Here is a 17,593-nt window from a genome sequence, read left to right as displayed (position 1 = left end):
ATTTTTTTTAAAAAGGTCTCATTTAGTTCAGGGATTAGGAACTTTTTTTTCTGTCAAAGGTCATTTGGATATTTATAACATCATTCAAAGGCCATTCAAAATTATCAACTTGTAGAATTCAAGAAGTGATGGAGTTGTACCTAGCTTTTGGTTCATCATTGCCTATGATTGCCTTATAAATCAATATAAAGCACGTGGGCCAAATGTTCCTCTTCTCCTAATTCAGTGCAAGAGTCCAGTTTGACAGTGAAGGAAGTTAGGAACTAGAAAAATAAGGGAATTATCTCTGGAGCCCAACCTGAAAAAACTGAAATGAGTGAATCCTTAAAATACTTAATATAAGATCAGAATTTTGTAGGTTGCCAGAACCGAATCTAATTAAGTGAAAATATTAAATATTTATCAAAAAGCCCAAAAACTATGAATAAAAAATGGAACAGTGGTGAACTCACACACTATAAAAAATATATTGCAAGCTCAGATTTTTCCTCATTAAACAACTAGAGCTCTTCAAGTTAGAAGGAATTCAGAGTCCACATTTTACATATTAGGGAACTATGATCCAATCTATGAATTGCCCAAAGTTACACAGGTAAGAAACATCACAGGTAGGATTTGAACCCAAATTCTTTAATTCTACAATCAGTGTTCTTTCTACTATATTATGCCCTGAACTTTCTTGGAATTCACATTTGGCTTTTGCTCCAATCAGGCTAGAATCCTGCCATGTTCGTATTAACTTCCATGCCTTTACTTGTACTGAGCTCCCTGCTGCTAATAGCTACATAGCTATTATAGCTATGTATATATATGTATATAGCTATAATAGCTAATAGCTAATAGCTTTTCCATATCTATGACTTGCTTTAAGATGCGATTTAAAACTCCTCTCTTTCAAAGGACCTTTCCTGACCAATTTTATACATTCTTAGACAAACCATTTCTCTAATTTTTATAGCATTTCTACTTTATGCTATTTAATTGAACATACATATTTTCTACATTATTCTTGTGTATATGTTTTAGGTCTCTGGAAATTTCTTGAGTGTAAAAACTACTTCAATTAACAAACAGAGGACTTAGCATAGTGCACTTACCAAAAGAATCTAATCCACCCATCCTTGCTAAATGAAGGCACAAGAACTCTCAGACTTTAGGTTACTCCCAAAGTCATCATGTTCTATCTCTTTCCTCTTGGCAGAACTATATGTACACTGAGGAATTTCTACCCTGTCTTTAAAGACTTCTAAGGAAGAAATTCCCACCCCCAATGGAAATATTGGTCTTCATTCTCTGCATCCTAACCTATTGCAGTTTAGATTTATCCCTTATTGTTCTATTTTTGTACAAGACAAAGAACAGTTGTTTAAATAGGCTGCTAGCCAATCTTAAAGGAAAACTCCTCCATTCCTTTATTTGGCTTAATCCCACTGTTGGCATGGACAACAACTCATGTGGACTGGCTACAATCTGGGACAGGGTGTACAGCAAAAAGGACACACACTTACCTCGATGAATGACAGAAAGTTTACTGTGTAAATGTTCTAAGGCTTTTACAATCTGCAAAGGAGAAACAACAGAAATTCATTATACAATCATGAGAGAGAAAGGGAATCTGAAAGAATTTAGCATCTATCTACACATTACTTCTTCCTGACATAAGATTCCTAGAGGGATTGCCCAAATGAAGGATATCGCAGGAAAAGTAGCATTGAAATGCAGGTAAGGTTACATGAATCATATTCCACAATCTCTAAAGATTCAAATCCAATATTACCAAAACTGTAAAGGAATCTCATTCAACTTTCCTCTCTTATCAGTCTTCCATAATCTTAGCACCTTCACTCTGATATTATCTCCAATTTATTTTATGTATATGTTGCTTGTTTGCATATGGTCTCTCCCATTAGAATATGAGCTCCATGAAAGCAAGAGATGTTTTTGTCTTTCTTTATATCCAAAGCACTAAACATAGTGCCTGGTAAATAGTAGGCACTTAATAATTATTTGTTGGCTTGACATAATTTGATTGACTTTCCTGATTATCTCAGTTGTTAGTGCTGCCCATCAAAGCACCCAATTACTTAGTATATATTTTGCATGTATTCTCTATTTATTCATTCATACACATGTTATTCTCCCACTCCCCACTCCCTAACAATAAAATGAAAGTTTCTTGAAGGCAAAGACAGTTTTGTACTTATCTTTTTATCCTCAGTAACTAGACCAGTCCCCTAGAAAACACTGAAATATCAGTTGAACTGAAGTAAATATACTTCTCTTCATTTCTCCTCCTTCTCTTACCTCGATTTTGCCCTCCAGAATTTTTATCTTCTCTCCAGTCCTGCTATTATTCTCCTTGCTCCTCTCTTTTAAACCCTCTATGCCACTATTTCCAGAGAAATGATGGAGGAAAGTAAGGAGGGGAAAAGAAAGAAAATATTACAGTGCCAAACATGTGGTCTTGCCAAATAAATACACTTCGAAAAGGTACTTTACAATAATGGGCAAAACAAGAAAAGCCGATGGTATAATTGTGTCTTATGCAACATCTTCACCTAAAAAAGAAAAAGCCAGGCCAAAACAGAACTACCTTTTCACGCCTTCCTTTCAATGAGCTTCCTTTACAGGAATAATCTACTTACAGAAACTGCAATTTTTCCTAAGATGTCCTCTGGGATCGTTAGGCCCTTATCGATGACTTGTTTGTAGAACTTGTCCAGTGAGGTATCCATGAGTTCCATACAGATCCACACATCACCCTGGAGAGAGAGAAAAAGAGACAGACACAGAAAGACAGACAGACAGTTAGCACAGAGACAGAGAAAGACAAAAAGAGAAAAAAACAGAAAGAGACAGAGAAAGAAAAAAATGAGAGACACAAAAAGAGGAAAAACAGAGATAGAGACAAAGAAAGCAGAGACAGAGACAGATTGAGATAGAGAAAGAGAAAGATATCAGGAACAATTCACATCTGTCCAGGGATGAGCAATAAACATGTTGTTACATGATCCTTCCAGCTGATGGTACTCTCTACCTCTTTTATTATTCCTAGAACATTTTGTGTTGTTTGCTTTCATTAGTTCTTTTTGAATAAATTGTTGAATTCTCCACATTCTCAGGAGAATATTTATTGAAGAGTCTAAAATCCTTTGAGACAAGAATTATTTCATATCTATTGATCTATCTTTAAATCCTAGTATAGTGTAAATACATATAATAGATATTTAATTCACATTTGTTGAATTAAGTTCTATTAGATACACTTTTATGTACCTCTTGGAAGATTAGAGACTTGGAAGAAGGCAGAATTATCTCCAAGGCCTAAACTAACAAGAAGCAAAGTTGAAAGTCACAGAATTTATACCTTTAGTATAATATAAACTATTAGTGTAATATAAACTACATCTTAATTATTTAAAATGAAATGCAAGAATTCATCCATCTCAATCAGTTACCTAAGCCTTTCATTCTTTTTCAAATAACTTTTTATTGATATATGTTATATTTTATAATCTAGATTTCCCCCGTAGCCTTCCAAGCTGTAAGTGTTCCCCACCACTATTCAAACTTTGCTATTTTGTATACACTTTCTATATATAAAGCCTCTCAAAGAATCGTTTCTTATAATAATTTTTAAAGAAAATAAAAGATTTAATAAAACTGATTGATACAGTGAAAAAATCTGACATTATATGTTTCAATTCCTCTACCACTCTTCAATCTCTGCAAATAAGTGGGAGGGTAGTATCTTGTCATATGTCTTCTTTCAAGTCAAACTTATTTTCTATCATTTTACAACATTCAGTTTTAATTTAAACTTTTCATTGTAATGGCATCCTGAAGTTCAAGTATGAGATACTCCCTCCAGGCTTTTCCTCTGTATATGAGGATCAGAAATGTTCTCTCAATCAAAATAATTAACATAAAGAATGAAATTAAATATTGTAACTCAAATGACATAAATTCTACTTTTGAGGATTTTAAATGTGCGCGTGCGTATACACATACACACACACACATACACACACACGGAGAAAACAAAAGAAAGAAAAGGATATTAAGGCTCTAAATTTCAAATAGATTACTGATACTACCAGTAAAACAATCACAACATAAAGGAATCTTAAGTTTCATTTGAGCAGTGTGGATAAATCATTCTCCATAATTAAACAACACAGCTAAAAAAGGCCAATCAAGCCAAAAAGGGAAAAGGGGCGTTATTAGTAAAAAGAGCACTCATTCAAACTAACTTTTTGTTTGGCTACATAATAATCACATAACTCTTTAAATCACTCAAAAGGTATGTTTACCGAAAAGAATGGTAATGATTGAGTGTTCTTTACATATAGACAACACATAGACAAACTTCTGGCAAAGTAGCTCTCTACTTTTGACTCTGTAAATCCCATCCTTTGAAAACTTCCAACAAGTGAACTACCTACCTCCCGAAAGAGTGCACCATAAAAGGTGACTGTGAAGGGGCAATCCACTGTTCTCATGGAGATATCCAGGTCCATGAGTAGCCTCTTCTGTTCCTGGCTATTCACAGTTGCTCGGATTCGCTAAATGAAAATGTATGGAAAAAATTCATGGTTATTTTTCTTGGTAACAGGGTATGGAAATTGATTTTCCCATTCTAAAATAACAGATAATTTTTAGATATGTCTTCTAAAAGTCAAGGCAATGCAAAGAGATCCCCAAACCAAGTGAGATATGACATAGTAACATATATTACATCATTCCTTTGATACACTTGAGTAACTTACAATGAAAAAGCTAGCTGGTACTATCTTTTGAGGAATTAATAAGTAATTTGTAGTTTCATCTATTGATTTTTTTTAATTCTTCCAAAAACCTGGGAAAAAAACTTGCATTATACTCAATGGTTTTTGCTTTCTACATTTGTACAGGCAATCACAAGGAAAAATTTAGGCTTATACAAATTAGGGTTCTAGGAAGCCAACAAGCCACATTTTTCTTTTCAATTTTTCTCTTAAAAAGAAAAATTCTCTATATGTAGTGAGTAAGGTAGAGGATTGAGCCAGCACTCAGATTTTTATAGACATCAAAAAACTATTGATTCCTGGGGAGCTAAAAAGAAAACCAAAAGAAAACTTTCATAGAGTACATACAAGAGAACAAATATGTACAAAGAATCAAAAGTGAGGTAAGGGATCATTTAATCTAACAACATCTACGAAATGACAACAACCAGCATCAAGAACATCTAGTTTGTAGCAAAAATGAGAATTAATGCAATATTACTAAGAGTTCATATTTTCTTGGATATTTAGTCAAAATGAGCACAATATGCAAACTAAAGACCTTATTATGACAAGAGTCCTCAATCATTTTTACAACTTGGGTAAATATGATTGTACTGTCTCATTACAGGCTTTCTTCATGGCAGTTTTGTGTTGTTATGTACTAGATGTACTGTTCCCAATTTGTTTTCTTGTAAATAGAGATACCAGTGGTTTTTAAAACTATATTTTAAAAAAGTTTGATAACTGCATAAATTTTGCATAAATTATACTCTCCTTTCTCTACATGATGTCCACAAATGAAATTTTTCTTCTTAATACTAAATTTTATAATAAAAACACCACAATTAATATTTATAAGTGCTTTTAATGAAGATTTTTTATAAATGAGAATTTGATCCACATAAAAATTGTGAGGTAGATGCCATTATTATTCTCATTTTACAGATGAGGAAACTGAGGCTTAGACAAGTGGAAAAAATTTGTTCAGGGTCACTAAATTTCATGACTTTAGTCCTCTATCCATACACCATACTATCTTTCATATTAGAATCAATGCTGATACATGATATATACATACATACATGATTGTGGTGTTCTTGTTCTTTAAGATATGATAGTTCTCTCTGAGAGAAGGTTTCTTGGGGAGGTTTTCTGGAGGCAGCCTTAGTTTCAGTTAAAAGTAATAATCACCCAAATGCAGCCAGGTGCTAAAAGTTCAGATCTTTTATTGTGTCCTTCATTATAGCCCGGTTAGCTTTCTTAGAGGCCTCTCTCTCTCTCTCCTTGGTTCTAAGAGCTCTTGCAGTTTTGTCCTTTGCTTCTGCCTCTGCTTTCTTCAGCCTCCAGCCAGCACAAAGGTGGAAGATGGAATGAATCTCTTGTTTCCTTGCCTGGAGCTGGGCAGCTTTCTGGAGAGCCTTTCAGACCAGCCTTGGTCTCAGTGGGGGAAGTGCAGGAGCCCAGCCACCACAGTGGTGTGAGATGAAGTGAATCTGGTTGCGTCTCCGAGAGAGGGCTTCTCTCTAAACTGAACTGATGCTCCCCTCTCAATCTTTTCAGCTGAACTTCTGACTGAACCTCTGTCCACTTCTTATATATGATCTCCCAAAGGTTGACTCCTCCTCTGAGAGAGTGGGATTATGGGATCCGAGAGTGGGATTATGGGTTTCTGACTTGTGTATCTCATACTGAATACTGACTTGTGAATCTCCCAAAAGTGTGAACTCCAATGAGTACTTAAATACATTAGTGAGCTAGAGGATTTGCTAAGTACCATGCTAAATTAGCACTTTGTAAGGATTCCAACACATGATAACTGTTTACTTTTTCAAATTCAATAATAGATGAAATCCAGTTCAAAAATAGTTGAAGACAACAACAATACTATATGATGACCAGTTCTGATGGATCAGGCCATCCTCAGCAACGAGATCAACCAAATCATTTCTAATGGAGCAGTAATGAACTGAACTAGCTATGCCCCAGAAAAAGAACTCTGGGAGATGACTAAAAACCATTACATTGAATTCCCAATCCCTATATTTATGCACACCTGCATTTTTGATTTCCTTCACAAGCTAATTGTACAATATTTCAGAGTCTGATTCTTTTTGTACAGCAAAATAACGTTTTGGTCATATACTTATTGTGTATCTAATTTATATTTTAATATATTTAACATCTACTGGTCATCCTGCCATCTAGGGGAGGGGGTGGGGGGGGGTAAGAGGTGAAAAATTGGAACAAGAGGTTTGGCAATTGTTAATGCTGTAAAGTTACCCATGTATATATCCTGTAAATAAAAGGCTATTAAATAAAAAAAAAAATAGTTGAAGACACATTTTCTATTTACCATGCCTCCTAAGAAGTCAAGGATTCTTTGTTTTAAACACTCTCAAGGTTATTCCTCTAAAATGGATGGATCTTAATTTAAATGGAAAAAAATAAACACATATATACAATCAAACATCTGAGTAATCTCTCCCTACCTTCACTGCCATGATCTGCCCACTAGGCATGTGTCGCATCTTCTCCACCACCCCATATGCACCTCGTCCTAGTTCTGCTATAGGCTCCAAGTCATCAGCTTTCACTTCAAAATTCTAGAGAGAAAAAAAGAAATTGTAATGAATAGACTGGGGAAAAAACAATCCTTTCTGTCAAACTTCTACAAGCACTGAATTTTCATTCAGGCTTTTCAGTAAAACAACAGACGAGATAACCTCAAGTGAGAAGCCCCAAATGAAATTTTAGTAACAGACCATTTCAGGACTTGTCACAGTACCACCATACTGGAGTAGAGACTTCAAATGATTTAATGTTACTTAAGTTAATTCTAGAGAGAAGAGGGGAAGGAGGGGGAGGGGAAGGAAAGAAAATGCAATTACATTGTGTTGACTAAGTTTGAAATTTATCACATAGGACCAACTAGTTTATATTCATGTCTCAACCTATTCCTACTTGAAAGAATCTGCTTTTTTCCCTCAAAGACAGAACTATAATTTTCTAACAGAACTACAATTGCTATGTTCTGCCTTACCATGCATAACATAAACATTTCTACACACACCATCCCTCTCCTCAAACAAGCCTCTCAGAAGCCACAATCTCCAGAATTGTTGCTCTTGTTTGGTCCTTTTCAGTTGTATCTGATTCCTTGTGACCCCATATAGGGTTTTCTTGACAAAAATACCGAAGTAGTTTGCCATTTCCTTCTTCAGTTCATTTTACAGATGAGGAAATTAAAGCAAACAGGGTTAAGTGATTTGTCCAGTGTCAAACAACTAATAACTATCTGAGAATAGATTTTAACTAAGAAAGATGAGTATTTCTGACTCCAGGGGTGACACTTTATGCACTGCACCTTCTAGTACCACTCCAGTGAGTTACACAGTCTTTAATTAAAAATAATTCCAAGCAAACTGGCCTATTTGTTTTCCATATCCCAAACATTTTCCCATTTCTATGCCTTTGTGCTAGTGGTATCTCACCTCAGAAATGTACTCCCTTCCTACCTCTACCTTGTGGATCCCAGCTTCCTTTAAAGAATGGTTCAGGTCCTACCTTCTATATGGGGACTTACTTCATCCCTTCTCCCCCACCCCCTAAGCTAGTAGCATGCCTTTCTTTACTTTGTATAAATTTTGGACTAACTTGTATAGATGTAGAAATAGAGGGTAAATTTTTTAAGGGTATATATTATTTTGTTTTTATCTTTTATTCTTAGCATCTAGCACAATGCTTTGTATATAGTTAATGCTTAATAAATGTTCATGGAATTGACTTTTCAGTGGGAAAGTATACCAGTGAAAAAGTCCAGCTCTAGGTATTATCTGACTTGTTCTCACCTTATCGCCAATTGAGATGCAAGCCTTGGAATCTAAATCCCGAGGAGGTCTATGAAAAAAAGAAGATAAAATGTGAAAAATCTTCACTATATACATAATTCCTAAAAAGGAGATACATGGTATTATCAACACAAAAGAGGCCAAACAGAATGGTATGAGTTTCAAGTCCATGCCATAGGAGAAAAGTCAAAGGAGCTGTGCATGTTTAGCCTGAAGAAGAAAAGATTCAGGAGGCAGGAGACAACTGTTTTCAAATATTTAAAATAACCCTTTATGAAAAGGAAATAAGCTTATTCTGTTTAACCCCAGAGAGAAAAGCCAAAAGCAATCAACAAAAATGGCATATAGACATATATAAGTTTTGTGTAAAGAAAAAATTCCTAAACATTATACCTATGCATAAGTGGAGTGGGCTTCCTCCTGAAATAGCAAATACCTGGAAATCTTCAAACAAAGGCTAGATAACTACTCACCACATATGATGCATAGCTCTTTTTTTCATTTATTGATTGAAGTACAAAGCCACTGAAGTCATCCTTTACAACTCTGAAAGTGTGTGATGACTTGAAATACTGACTTTCCAATTCTACATAATACGTACATTTGTGTTAACATTTTCTAAGAATAATAGGTTTGCTTGTGGTAATGAATAATCAAAACTGAAAAATAGCCTCCTACTTTTATAAGAACATCAACATGCTTAACTACTTAACTAATCTTCCCCCCCAGAGATAGTTATAAAAAAGCTTTGGACCAAAAAAACTTGAGTTTCATTTAGTCTAACTCCCACATTTTAAAGATGAGAAAACTGAAGCCCAGGAATTAAGTTGCTTTCCCAAGGTCATACCAATGTTATATATGGCAAAAGTTGGATTAGAATGTTGGTTTCCTAATTTCCAGAACAATGCTTTTTCTAGTTCTGTAGCTTTCTGACTCAAGTCAAATCAAAGACTATTTAGGATTATAATATTTGGAAGAGGAAATCAAGTCCAATTCCCTCAATTTGGAGTTGAGAAAAGTGACCCTTGGAGTTACTTGACAAAGTCATACAAGCACTAACCACAAACAGAATTTGAATACAGATTCAGATCTTCCAATTCCAATTTCAATTCCAGTTCTATTTATTAAGTACCTATCAACCTACAAGTTTCTCTAAGCTGAAAAACAAGTACTAGTTTCTTGATTTTTTTTTCTGCTAGCTAAAAAGTAACTATCTTGGTCTGTACTTACACCTTATTGGAGAGCTTGCAAGTATTCACAAAAAGTAAGTAAAGAGAAGTATATCACAGCAAATAGAGAGCATGTCTTTGAAGTTAGAAAGATCTGGGATCAAATGCTGTCTCTGATACATACATATACTCTGATCACACATGTGATCAGGGGCAAGCTACTCTCAGTGAACCAAATAATTTTGAAGTTCTCTAAGTTCTAATCCATTTGAAGATCTGCATCAATGGAGATATTTTTCCCTATCAGATATAAACAAAATATACATAAATATATATCAATATGCATGTGTTGTGACATAATAGGATACTAGCCTCAGATCCAGAAAAACTGAGAATCTAGTACCTCCTCTGGTTGTGTGACTGTGCAGTCACTTAACCTCTCAGTATCTCTAAGCACAAGGGACTATATATTGCAAGAGATGGTGCCAAACAGTGTTGATAAAAGGAGTTCCTTCATTCATGGGTTCTCCCATGTCAATAAAATCAGAGGTCCAGTTCCTATCCCTATAAAGGAAAACAACCCTAATAAAAATAATAAATCATTTAAAAAAGCATTGAGAGTTGAGAGTAAAAAACAATGTGGAACAGGCAACAACAGACAAATGACAATAATAAACTTGAACCTCTAGATTTGAATGGGCTCTAAAAGTATATTTGTCTGGTCCAAATCAGAAGTTTATGCATGTGAGTGCATGCATATGTATACACACATACACACACACACACACACACACACACACACAAAACCTGTGGTTCTTGCCACTACATAATCCCATAGACTACTCTGCAATATTTCACTCAGAAATAATTGATTTTCCTTACCTCATTCTGATTAAATCCTATCCTTAATGACTATTTTTAAAGATAAAAAAGTTATTAAAACTTTATTAAATATTATTAACTAATAAGGATCTAAAAATAGAAGTAAATAAAAACTGAACTTGAAATAATTATTGTCTTTCTTTTTAATTTCAAAACCCAAGGCAAAGATTTCTATTTACAAAGAATATAAAATTAATCTTTCCTACCCCCATAATTACCTTAAAAATATTTCTGTGCTTACTATGCACACATGTACAAGTTCATAACAGAATTAGCAAAGGTATTTACATATAATTTGAAATTTAGGGGAACTCTTCAGAAGATTTTGTTGTGTGGCTTACATATCTAAATTTCAATAGCCCATTCTTCATCTTGAAAGTTTATTTTGCCATTTGCATTAATTACAATGATATTTAAGAATAAAGACATTTTTTAAATCATATGATCAACAAAAACAACATTATAATGATTTTCACTTTTGAAAAATACAAAGCACTTTCAAATAGTAGCAACATAGTCCTCTCAAAAAAATATATTGATTGGGAATTAAAGACCTGTGTGATCTTGGAAAGTTGCTTGATTTCTCTAGCCTTCCATTTCATGCAAAAAATAAAACTGAATTAGATAATCTCTAATTTTCAAAATTCAATGAATCTATGTGTCTACATTAATACCATAAAATCTTTACCCAATAAGAAAATGTTATTTTATAGATAAAAGAAATTAGGGAGGGAAATTGAAATTTTTTGTTATAGTTATTAGTATCTGTTAGTCTAGTCTCAGTTTTAGATAGACATGGGTTCATACCTACATCTGACATACACTAACAACCAACAGATAAACTCATTGATTCAAATAACTTCATAAGACTACAAATTAGAAATAAATTGTTAATCTTTGATCATGAAGGAAAGTGGCATATTGGGAACTCTTTCTCCCTTCTTCCCCACACCCCAAAAAGTCTTCAGGGTCAGGCCTATTTTATTCATCTCTCCATCTCTTCCAGCATCTAGTATTATGCCTTAACATAATTAAACACTCAATAAACATTTATTGAATTTATAAAAATGAAATTTACCTGAAGTTAAACAATTAAGAACAGAACTGAGAATAAAATTTGGTTACCTGACTCCTAACCTAACTTTCCATACTTCTAATGATATTAATTAGCTCACTTTTTTTTTTCAGTTTTTTGTAACCATCAAGTTGACCCAAAGCAGGAAATGAAAGCTCCCAATCTAGCAGATTTTATTGTAATAGTGCCTTCTCTAGGATTAATCATAATAGATTGCCTTGGAGACTTTGATGGAATCAAAAATGGGAAAGGATGTTCTTGATCTTTTTTGTAAAACTTGGACTTCTTGGGACAAAAGCTCAGACCTACCAAAGTTGCTTCCTTGAATTGTCTCCTTCTCTAGCTTCTTTCAAATCCCACTTAAAATCCTATATTTTATTAGGACTCTTTCTCAATTCCCCTCTATATTAGTACCTTCCCTTTAAAGGGAATTTATCTAAGAATATCTTCTCCATTGAGCTATGAGAGCCTTAAGAACAAGTAATGTTTTTGCCTTTCTTTGGATACCCAGAATTTAGCACACGCCTGCAAATACATAGGAGGCATTTAATATATGCTTGTTGATTTGATTTGAATTACTCTCCAAACATAAAACATATTATTCTCAAGTATTCCAAGAATTCACTATTTTCTCCTTTCCTTCATCATTCTCTCTCATCTTTCTCAATAGAATGTAAGCTTATTCCCAATAGAATGTAAGCTTCCTGAGAGAAGGAATATTTTGGTTTTGGCTTTGTTTTCCTAGCACCTAGCAGAGTACCTTGAACATTGTTAAGAAATTAATAAATGACAGCTGAATTGAATTAAGCATGTGTTCATTCTCATGTTCAACAACCAGTTCTTTATTCTAAGACAGGGGTCCTCAAACTTTAAATAGGGAGCCAGTTCACTGTCCCTCAGATTGTTGGAGGGCCCGACTATAGTAAAAACAAAAACTTTGTTTTATGGGCCTTTAAATAAAGAAACTTCATAGCCCTGGGTGAGGGGGATAAACGTCCTCAACTGCCGTATCTGGCCCGCGGGCCGTAGTTTGAGGACCCCTGTATAAGACATAAAATCAGGAGTCCTGCATCATCCTCAGTCATTAATCAACTGCTTTCTCCTTTTACCAAGATTTTCCTATCTATTTATCTATCTATTTATCCTATCTATCCTATCTATTTATCTATGCAAAAAAATGACTCATTCACATTGTTAGGGGAGGGCTTGGAAATCCAACTCAGCAAAAGCCAGTGACATTTATGACTGTAGGGGATGTGCCCAAATACACATTATTCAGAGGACAAAAGTAAAAGGGAGAGGAGCAGATGCCAAGATATTTGTTCCTCTTTGTGATGTAAAGACAGCAATATGAAAATTAACCTACCATCTCAGAAAATTGGCCAGAGTACATACAGTCGAGATAACAACTCAAAATAGGAGAGGGTTAGGATAGAAAAAAACAAATAAACCTATTAATGAATATATCCAATGAATCTCTATACCATTTCTATACTCCAAAAAAAAAAAAAATTAGAATTGCATGAAATCCTAACACTAATACAATTTAACCCTATCGTTTTTATAGTTGCATTAAAATTTTAACATTAAATATCATATAAACCATAAAACTTAATTCAATTGCTGCTGATCTTTAAACTGATTAATTTCAATAATAAAGTCCTGCCATGCTGTAGCAATCACTCCAAGTAACCATCAAAATTGTTTGTCCATTCATGCTTGCTTACTTTTTCTTGTATGTTTGCAGTTAATGTGCCATCCATTTTTCCAGCTACTTTTTTCACCCTGAATTCTTACATAAATGTCTTTACAGATTTTTTTTATATTCTTCATTTTTGTCAGTCTTAATTACATTATCACATTTCATTGTATTAATATATCACAATTTGTTTGACCATTCTCCTATTGTCAGACATTTAGCCAACTCTGTTATTTTAATAATGAAGGAATTGTGACTGAGAATGGGGAACCAAGGCCACAGCTAATCAGTGAAAACCAAAATTAGAATCCAGGTCCACTGACTTCCAGCCAAATGTTCTTTATCCCATAGCATGCTAAATTCTGCCTAAACGCATTGGTATTCTAGGGTTTATAGACAGGGGATTATAAAGAAAAATCCATAAATAAGCTATAAAGGAAAGATTGATAACCTGTTATTGAGTTAAAGGTTCACAGTACCCTTCCCCATCCTCCAGAGAAGTATGATGGGAGAGAGGGAGAGAATCTAATTCCATGAAGGAATATAGAAAACTAGGCAGACAAGTATGTAGAAGGAAAGACAACCCTACTTTACCTGTTAGATGCATCCAATGACATTCAGATAGGGCCCAATCCTTTAACCAGCAAATTTTATAATTTATATATGTATAGTGTTTTAAGGTTTGTATTTTATTTTTACCACAATCCTGGGAATGTAATGTCAATTTTATAGCTGAGAACACTAAGATAGGCATAGATTCAGTATATGCCTTTCCAAGGGTCATACAATCAGTATTTGAGGTTGGCTATGACTCAGATCTTCTTGATTATGTCCAGTTATAGCACTTAGTTGCTTCCAGAAAATCATCTCTAAATTCCTCCTCCAGTGCCTTATCATGGTAGGGAAGTGAGCCTGAGTTCTCAAAGGTTATGGCATGCTCTGAGAGATCTAATAGTATGGGCAATGCCTCTGTTTATCTAAAGACCAGTCTAATCAAATTTAGATAAACAACAACAGTTTTGCTCCCTAAATAATGAATATTTGGTCACAATAGATCTCAACTTCTGCATTGGTTCTCCACTCATTCAATCAGGTGGATTTAAAATCATAAAACAACTAGTCAAGCACCCAAAACTCTCTCTAGAATGGACTTTTCTAAGAGCAGCTTTCTAGAATCAGTAGGTCACTTACAAATGTCAAATTATCCAGTGGTCTCTAGAAGTTTATGATCCATAAGCAACAAAATTTTGAAAACTTACGCTGAACTGGTCTGAGGCTGTTCAAATGCTTCTTTTGGAATCTTCAGCCCAGGATTCCGTTTCCTGCCTATGGAGAAGAAATCAGGGGAAAAAAAAAAAAAAAAAACTTAAGACAGGAAAATAAGAGCAATAGAGACAAAACTAAGTGGAGGGAATATGACAGCATCTACGTAAAAACTACTTTGACCTGCTAGCACCCATGGTTTTAACGCCATGGTTAGAGGGTCATCACTTTCCTCTTTTCCATTTAAACTGAAATTCTTCTCATTTTTCAAAGCCCAAGTCAATATCATCCCCTTCAGGAAACTTTCCCTGATCCTCCCTCCCTATTGCACAGTTAATAACCACTCTTCTCTTTCCCATCAGATGATGTGGTATATAACTCATGTTATCTTTTCTATTTTAGTTACATTTCCTAGTCTTCCTCCCACCCCACCCCCCAAAAAAACTACATTGTTTTCCCTTTGAATGCAAGAAACATGTCTTATTTAAGTTTAAAACCTCCCCTAGTGCCTAGCACAGTGTTCCATACTCAGCAAGGATCTTAGCAAATTAGCTTTGTCCTCCTTTTGCAGCTGCCACATTCAGGTAGAGCAGGCAATTTAAAAAAAATAAAAAACCTGGATTTACAATGTTTTGTAGAACATTGAATTCTGTGACAGGAAAAAATAGGTTAAAATCCTAACTCTCCTACTTACTATCTATATGACTTTGGGCATGTTATTTTTTACATATTTGAACCTCAATTCCCTTCTTTACAAAACGAGTGGAGTGGACTAGATGCATAGAGGTACATATGTGATCCTTTATGTTTGTGGGGACTCTGGATGTGTCTTTGTGTAACCTGGACAAATCATAATAATAACTGAAAATTATACTTACCTTTAAAATGGACAAAATATTTATTAAACATTGTCTCTTTTAATCACCATGACCGTTCTGTGAGATAAGTATTATTTACTGATATTATCCCCATTTTATTCATATTGATGATGGATATTATCCCCAGAGAAAGAAACTGAGGTTCAAAGAAACTAAGTCATTTACAGTGTTATATAGTTAAGGACAGTTAGGAGGCACAGTATCTAAATTTCCTTGTCTGGAGTCATGAAGATCTGAGTTCAAATGTTGCCTCAAATATTTATTAGCTGTATGACCCTCAGCAAGTTTTTCAACCCTGTTTATTTCAGTTAAATGGCACGAAAAGGAAATAGCAAATCACTCTAGTAACTGCCAAGAAAATCCCAAATGGGGTCACAAGGAGTAAGATACAAGTAAAAAGAACTGAACAATAAAAAACAACTAAATATGGGGCAGCTGGGTGGCAGTAGATAGAGCACCATCCCTGAAATCAGGAATCCCTGAGTTCAAATCTGGTCTCAGACACTTAACACTTCCCGGCTGTGTGACCCTGGGCAAGTCACTTAATCCCAGTTGCCTCAGCAAAAAACAAACAAACAACAAAAACAAACAACTAAATAAGCATCAGAGATGGGATTTGAATCTAGTAAGTCTTCCTGAATCTAAGTCCAGCACTTTATCAACTACAAAAAGCTCCCCACTTATCAGCTCCTTTGTCTATAAAATGAGGAGGTTAGATTTGAGGATCTCTCTGCTTAACTTCTAGCTCAAAATTCTATGATCCTGAGATTACTTCTCCCATGCATCTTTCTATACCTGAGTCATACACCATATCTGCATTACCTGCTGCTTGTTTTTCCTCCTACCCAAATGAATCACTTGGCCTGAACTTTTTGAAAAGTAAGTGACATAGAGAACTGATATTTTCTCAGGTCACAGCTCTAAAAGTTGCACCAGATCAAATCCTGATAGGGATGGGAAGGGGGAAAGGGAAGAAAAGAAAAGAAAAAGAAAATTCATAATAAGCCCTTAGTCCAGCCCATGTCAATACTGGGAAACAGACAAGGAGGTGAGTAAACACTGAAGATAAAGCTAGGCCAAGAGTACTGTGCAGTAGAGCATTCCAGCGCCCAAAGAGAAGCTGTACACTAGGACAAGAAGAGGTCTCAAACCCAAATCAGACATCTCCAGATCCAAACCAGGGCACTGTGATTAGTACAGATATAACCTGGGAACTTCATAGCCCACTGCCCAGTCCCAGTGCAGGAGTCCTAGGGCAAAATGAAGACATGGACATTCCCAAGTAGGGAGTCCCTGGGCAATGCATAGAGAAAGAAAAAGCTCAGAAGCCAGTAGAGTAGCAGCAATGGTATGCCTCAGATATAAGATACGCTACCAGTCTATATAGAAATAAACAAAAAGAGAGCCCACAATTTTGCCTTTTTTGATAGAGTCCAGCAGTAATCTACTCTTACAATGAGCTAAATCAGTCAAGAACTTTCAGACAAAGAGGTAACAATCTGACTTTGCTTTGGATCACACCACTTTAGGTTCACTAAAAATTTGCAGGTCTATGCCTGACACTTAATAATCCCAAGAAAGTAGCAAGAGAAATAGTCCAAACTTTCCTTTCAGAAGTGCAACAGAAAGGTCAAAAGAAGAAAAAAATATGCCACACTAACACACACACACACACACACACACACACACACACATAGAGTTGGATACAGAAATACATTTCACTCAACAATGAAAATAGAAAGAAAATAGGGCAAATAAAAGGATATTCATTCATTCACGTCTGACTCTTCATGACCCCATTTGGTATTTTTTTGGCAAAGACACTTGAGTGACTTGCCATTTCCTTCTCCCACTCATTTTATAGATAAAGAAATCAAGGCAAACAGAGTTAAATTATTCACCTAGGATCACATAGCTAGTAGTGTCTGAAGTCAGATTTGAACTTAGAAGATGAGTCTTCCTGGACTTCAAGCCCAACACTCATTCTACCTCATTGTCCAAAAGAAGGAA

At 34.9% G+C, this 17,593-nt stretch overlaps 1 protein-coding gene across 1 annotated transcript in view; it reads right to left on the bottom strand.

Moving 5' to 3' along the window:
• The window catches only part of MAP2K6 (mitogen-activated protein kinase kinase 6), a 45,072-nt gene extending 30,287 nt beyond the window's left edge, over nt 1-14,785 (bottom strand). The window contains exons 1-6 of the mRNA XM_031965715.1: nt 14,702-14,785; nt 8,618-8,666; nt 7,259-7,372; nt 4,446-4,565; nt 2,646-2,762; nt 1,509-1,560 (exon numbers count right to left, since the gene is read on the bottom strand). Coding sequence (XP_031821575.1) covers nt 1,509-1,560; nt 2,646-2,762; nt 4,446-4,565; nt 7,259-7,297 — 328 coding nt within the window. The 5' untranslated portion in view covers nt 7,298-7,372; nt 8,618-8,666; nt 14,702-14,785. The remainder of the gene's footprint in view (nt 1-1,508; nt 1,561-2,645; nt 2,763-4,445; nt 4,566-7,258; nt 7,373-8,617; nt 8,667-14,701) is intronic.
• Between the last annotated feature and the right edge of the window lie 2,808 nt (nt 14,786-17,593).

The sequence above is a fragment of the Sarcophilus harrisii genome, chromosome 4 (genome assembly GCF_902635505.1).
Source record: "Sarcophilus harrisii chromosome 4, mSarHar1.11, whole genome shotgun sequence".
Lineage (NCBI taxonomy): Eukaryota > Metazoa > Chordata > Mammalia > Dasyuromorphia > Dasyuridae > Sarcophilus > Sarcophilus harrisii.
This window is presented reverse-complemented; position numbering and strand designations above follow the sequence as displayed.